This window comes from Polyergus mexicanus, unplaced genomic scaffold (genome assembly GCF_030449975.1).
Source record: "Polyergus mexicanus isolate NDT 795.1 unplaced genomic scaffold, iyPolMexi1.0 SCAF_7, whole genome shotgun sequence".
NCBI classification, from domain to species: domain Eukaryota; kingdom Metazoa; phylum Arthropoda; class Insecta; order Hymenoptera; family Formicidae; genus Polyergus; species Polyergus mexicanus.
Window position 1 is genome coordinate 4,978,367 of NW_027223327.1, and position 6,000 is coordinate 4,984,366.

General features: G+C 30.6%; 1 protein-coding gene across 1 annotated transcript; it reads left to right on the forward strand.

The window, feature by feature from the left end:
* Positions 1 to 2,393: 2,393 nt before the first annotated feature.
* LOC138934872 (uncharacterized) lies at positions 2,394 to 5,144 on the forward strand. The gene is made up of 2 exons (XM_070299015.1): positions 2,394 to 2,909; positions 4,678 to 5,144. The coding sequence occupies exons 1-2, from the start codon at positions 2,434 to 2,436 to the stop codon at positions 5,141 to 5,143; spliced, it is 942 nt and encodes a 313-aa protein (XP_070155116.1). The 5' UTR covers positions 2,394 to 2,433; the 3' UTR covers position 5,144.
* The last annotated feature ends 856 nt before the right edge of the window (positions 5,145 to 6,000 follow it).

The window sequence follows — 6,000 nt, forward strand, 5'->3', positions numbered from 1 at the left end:
GTCTCGCTCGCCAGGCTCCCTTTATCTGTAAACTTTGACGTATATATGTCACCTTACTATAGAAAATAAAAGTTATATATTTCGCATTTTATATATCTGAAGATAATTGTAATAGAATAATTACATTTTTGCGATTAAAATTGCACTAAATATGAATCGGATTAATTTTAATGAAATAAGTAATCCTAATTTTAATTACATAATTGATTAAAAATTATCCGATTTCATGTTTGGTATCATTTTAATCGGTAAAATATCATTAATTTATTGTTCTTATTTTCGGATCAATAAGCGTAAAAACCAAAAATTTTACAATAACGATATATAACGCGAAAGATTATAGATGAAGCGAGCATCGCGAGCGAGACTTCGGAAGTCTTTCATGTTAGTTATCTCGCTTACTCCTCATTCGTTCTCTCTCTCTCTCTCTCTCTCTCTCTCTCTCTCTCTCTTTCTCTGCTTGTTTTTTATTGTATTCTTTCATTCGCATTATTATAATCTTTTATTTGTTCGACTTTTATTCTTTCTATTCTCGTCTTCCTACATAATAATAATTATTAATTTAATCATTAATTTATTCATCTTTATTTTATAGAGTATAAATGAGATATTGTATATCTTATAAATAGAAAAACTATATAATTATGTGTGTTTTTGTATGTACATGTGTGGTATTTAATTATAGTTAAGTAGAAAAAGAAAATAGCTTATTGTTATGAATCTCATTTATACTTTATAAAATAAAAATAAATAAATAAATTTATTTATTTTCATGTAGGGAGACGAGAATAGAAAGAATAAAAGTTGAGCAAATAAAAGAATATAATAATGGGAATAAAAGAATACAATAATGAACGAGCAAAGAGAGAGAGAGGGAGAGAGAGAGAGAGAGAAAGAGAGAAGCGCGAGTGAACGCGTAAGTGAATATGCGAGGAGCATGAAGCTAAGGGGTACGTAATACATAGCGAGCGAGCGATTAGAAAGAGACAGAGCGTATGATCAAGAGAGAAAAATACTGCAATAAGTTAGTGCATACATATATATTACTCTCATACATATGAAAGAGATAAAGATAGTACGATTATGTTTGTCCTTGTCATGTAAGATTGCTCTATCTACTGTCGCGACATCACGCAACTAATCTACTTATCTGTTTGACCTCCATCTCGCACACACACATATGCACAAAAATTTTATTTTGTAAAATCTTTTTTACATAGCTATTATATCTTTGTTTGTTTGTGATGTTTGTTTATAGAATACATTTTTGTATTATATTTTGATTAAAATAAATCAAGATTTCGTAATTGCACGATATTTTGCGTGCTTTCGAATAGGTACCCGATTTTACCTTACCGGTGGAACAAATCCGGATATTTTGACTTCTTCAAAAAAATCTTGTTATCTTTGGTAACTAAATATTTTTTTAAATATTTTTTTTTAGCCTCATTTTCTCATAGTTCAAGGTCCACTAAAGACTATTAACGGTCAATAGAAATGTTTTTGCCCTCTGATTTTTTATAGGAAGACGAATCCAAAGAAATACCCGGTTTTACCCTACTTTCCCTTACATTCATCTCATTTATTTATATTTTAAATAAGTAAAAATCTTTTTATTTTTATACGTCTATCCCCTTTCCCATTACCTCTCTTTCTTTTTTTTATTTATTTCCACTTCTTTTTCAATATCCACTGTCAGTAAGGTTTATCTATGGCAGTTAAGAAATTGCAAGTACATGTGCGTATGCATATCTGTGTTTTTTTTTATTCTTACAAAACTATAATGTGGTCAACATGTTTAATCATATCCACTGAACTCTATACATATGGAAAGTGCACGCCATGCTCCTCAAAATGCTGATGACAAAGCATTGTGTGACGTTTTGTTTTTTTGTGTTGTAGATCTTGTTTAGTGATAGAATCACCGTTAGAAGTCTATAGTGGTAATGGATAGTGGTGTCGACTATATACACATACACCAGTGCAAGTGCGAAGAAGAGAAGAAACAAAGTCACACAGTGTCCTCTTCTTCGTCCTCATCCCACATGTTTACGCAAGGCTTATATGATAAGGTGCGTTATGTGTAGAATTCAGTAATCGTATCCATATCACAAATATTACGTGTAGATTTACATATACATATATTTCAATTGATATATAAACGACATTATCATTTTCACAAGTTTTTAAACGTAGAGCCACATTACCAATCCGGCTGGCCACAGCTCTTTTGACGAATTTAGCGACTTAATAGTAGTATAGACATCTGTGCGTAGAATAAAGTTTCCATTAGAAAATTGTAATTTCATGCTAAGAAGTAGAGGAACAGATACTACTGCAGAGTTACTGCTATATCATTTCCAGATCGCTTACGATATTGTGCAGTGAAAGGTTGTGTGCAGTATTGGAAAATTATATATACTCTATCATATAATGACGAGTATTAGTAATACATCAAAAAATTCAGTTACTCTCAATTCTGGGAGCAAAACAATAATAGTTCAAATGAACAGAAAGGAAAGTCCAGATGAATATAAATTAGTACTGTTGTTGAAGAATACGTATGATAAAGAAATGTTTCATAATGACTTCGATACATGGACGATAGAAGAACAATATTACTGGATAAACAAGAATCTCTCAAAATTCTATCCAAATGTGCCGGAAACTTTGTTGGAATACATACCGGCTTCTTTTCATCAACTTAATTTTGATCGCTCACCGCTGAACGTGCCTGAATGGTTAGACATGGATAAGTATCATAGAGGACAAAAATTCATATGCGAGAACTATACCTCAATTATGATTGCTAAAATATTTGGACTCATCCACGTGTATTCATTCCACGATGGCCTAAAACCAGTTATTATAGGAGATCGCTGTCACACGCCATATTTAGGATTCGAAAGGTACTTTCCTGAAACATCATCCATACCCATACCGCATTGAAAGATTGCAAAAACGTTGCATAGATCTTACATTGAAACATTGTAATATTGCATAGAAGTTGCGAAATGTTTCTGCAACGTTACTGCAAGCCTGCGGCAACGTTGAAATGTTCGCCCTCAGAAATATTTCAATGTAAGACTACAGTAATGTTACGGTGCAATGTATTTGTAATATTTAAATACAATGCTACAAATATGCAAAACGCTTCAAATTTAATACATAAACTTTGGGAACATGTAAAAACATCCAAGAGAGATAAGAAAAAAGATTGAAAATTTATGCAATTACAACGAGTTTTTTCTCGTCTCTCTTGGATGTCTTTATATATTCTCCAAGTTTATCTATTAAATTTGAAGCATTTCGCATATTAAAACATTATTATCAAATTTTTGCTTTTATATAAAAATGGGAACTATTAAACAATTTTCTGTTATCTAATTAACATCGCTATTTTATAAATTATTTACAAGTTTAAGAAATTGATAATGATTAAATAATTTAATTCATAAAAATTAAAATTTTATTTATATAAATATTAAACTCCATATCTTAAGTAGACAATAAACGGATAATTTTAACTTTTTTCGGATAATTATTTGTCCGATTTCTGAACACTCAATTCAATATCTGAATTTCCTGTGTTGAAATTGTATCAGACAAATTAATCTGATAAAAATAGTTATTATACCTTTAATATTACTAATCGCTTTTTGCAAGCTTTATATAACCATCGTGATTAAAACTTAAATACGGGATAGATAACGCAACGCGCACCGCATAGTGGTAAACGAACGAAGTAGCGATTATCAAAAACTGTCTTTTGTAATGTTTTTGAAATATTGCTGTAACATTCTCATAAAATATTACAATTCCATTTTCCAATAATGTCTCAACAATATTTCATTGCAACTTGCAAGACTGTAATATTGCTGCAATGTAATTGCAATGTTCTGTGCTGTATGGCTAATAACTATTAAATATTATTTAAAATATCATTTAAAATATTATCAACGTTTCACGATAAAATATTAATGTTCAGTTATATTAAATTATCTCGAGCCATTTTAAATTGTTAAATCGTAAAATCTGAATGCGATACGTTTCGACTAATATAACCGCTCGCATACAAAGTGCAAAAATATCTCGTGAGTGGAGTGTGAGTGTGTGTGAAAACAACCTAATGATCTTAAAATTAATATTCTTGAGCAAATTCTGAGACGAAATTTTCTTTTAAAATTTTGTCCGAAGCTTAGTTTTTGAGTTATAATTGAAAATAGTTAGCTACTTACGAGTTTAGTATAATGGGCAGGCAAGGACAGCGCAACGCGTCACGAGACTATTTCATAATTTCACAATAAATATCACTGGAAACATAGTTTTTATTGCAGTACTTTATTATTACTCGCAAATATCAATTTTATTGTAAAATTGTGAAGTGAGTCTCATTGTACAGACTCGTAAATAGCTAACTATTTTCAATTATAATTCAAAATCTAAGCTTAGGACAAATTTTGTAAAAAGAAAAATCGGCTCAGAATTCGCTCAAGAATATGACATTTCAAGCATATCAGGTTGTTTTGAATCATCCTATATAGTAAAATTAAATAAATAATTATTGAAATCTCCCATACTAGTATATAACATGACTTTGAAACTATGTAACACAAATATTATTATGACTAAAAATCAATTTACATTTTTTTGTGAATGTTTTACATTATCTCGAAGAGCTCTATCGTCTATCAAGCGGATAAGCAACTGGTATAATGGAGAGCCTTGGGTTGAAGGAACGCAAGCCTACAAAGATATGCAGGTTGCGCATAAATCGCATTTAATGATGAGAGAAAGATTGTGTCAGATGGATAATAACCAAATCGACGCTATATCAAGAATCGCGGAGCCATGGTGCCCAGACCGTGAAATACTTCTAAAGGATTTTGTTATGGCTTGTCCATTTGAAAAACTCAGCCAACGGCCTTATGTTACGATAAGCGAGTCGCCGTATAGACCAAAAGGGATAAATAATGCGGACCTGGCAGCTACACAAGCGGCTTTTGTATGTATGGTTTTGTTGCGATCGCAAGATATTGGAATACACGATGCAACCGACAAAGATATAGATGCCTTCTGTCACATGTGGAGATGCTATGGATATTATCTCGGACTGGAAGACAAGTATGTAGTAACATTATAAAGATACGAATATGATGTTTTAAATGTTTGTGATTTATTAGCGACAATGTGAAGCAAACTATATATACATATATATATATATATATATATATATATATATATATATATATATATATACTGGGTGGCCCATTTCAATCCATCCAGTCGAATATCTCAAAAACCAAGCCCGGAAGAGAAAAATGTTTCAAACAAAAGTTGTGTGGCTTCAAGGGGGCCATAAGATGGTGAAAATGATTTGACCTTGGAAAATTATTTGAAGGTCATGTGAAGGTCAACTTTAAAATCTTAAATGGAAACCCCTATTTTTTATTTAGTATTCTTGTAGCTGACATCGAGAGCTTTCCAAAACACTATAATAAAGTATTTTTTTATTAAGTACTTTTTGAGTTATTTTATATTTTGGTCTGACATATTTTGATATAAAAAATTAAATATCTCGTAAAATATTTAGTTTTTGATAATTTTACCGTAATACTTCTATGTACAGAATAATAAGACAAATTAATTAGTGCAAAAAAAAACAAATAATTGTTTAAAAAAATATTACGGTAAGATTATCAAAAACTAAATATTTTACGAGATATTTAATTTTTTATATCAAAATATGTCAGATTAAAATATAAAATTACTCAAAAAGTACTTCATCAAAAAAATACTTTATTATAGTGTTTTGGAAAGCTCTCGATGTCAGCTACAAGAATACTAAATAAAAAATAGGGGTTTCCATTTAAGATTTTAAAGTTGACCTTCACATGATCTTCAAATGATTTTCAAGGTCATATCATTGTCACCATCTTATGGCACCCGTGAAGCCACACATTTTGTTTGAAACAGTACTCTGCGTTGATACCACTGCTT

What these genes read in the sequence shown, in the direction of transcription:
- LOC138934872 (XM_070299015.1), top strand. Translation starts at nt 2,434, where the DNA reads ATGACGAGTATTAGTAATACATCAAAAAATTCAGTTACTCTCAATTCT. An exon ending in CCATATTTAGGATTCGAAAG is followed by an intron (nt 2,910 to 4,677) that starts GTACTTTCCTGA and finishes ATTATCTCGAAG; the next exon opens with AGCTCTATCGTCTATCAAGC.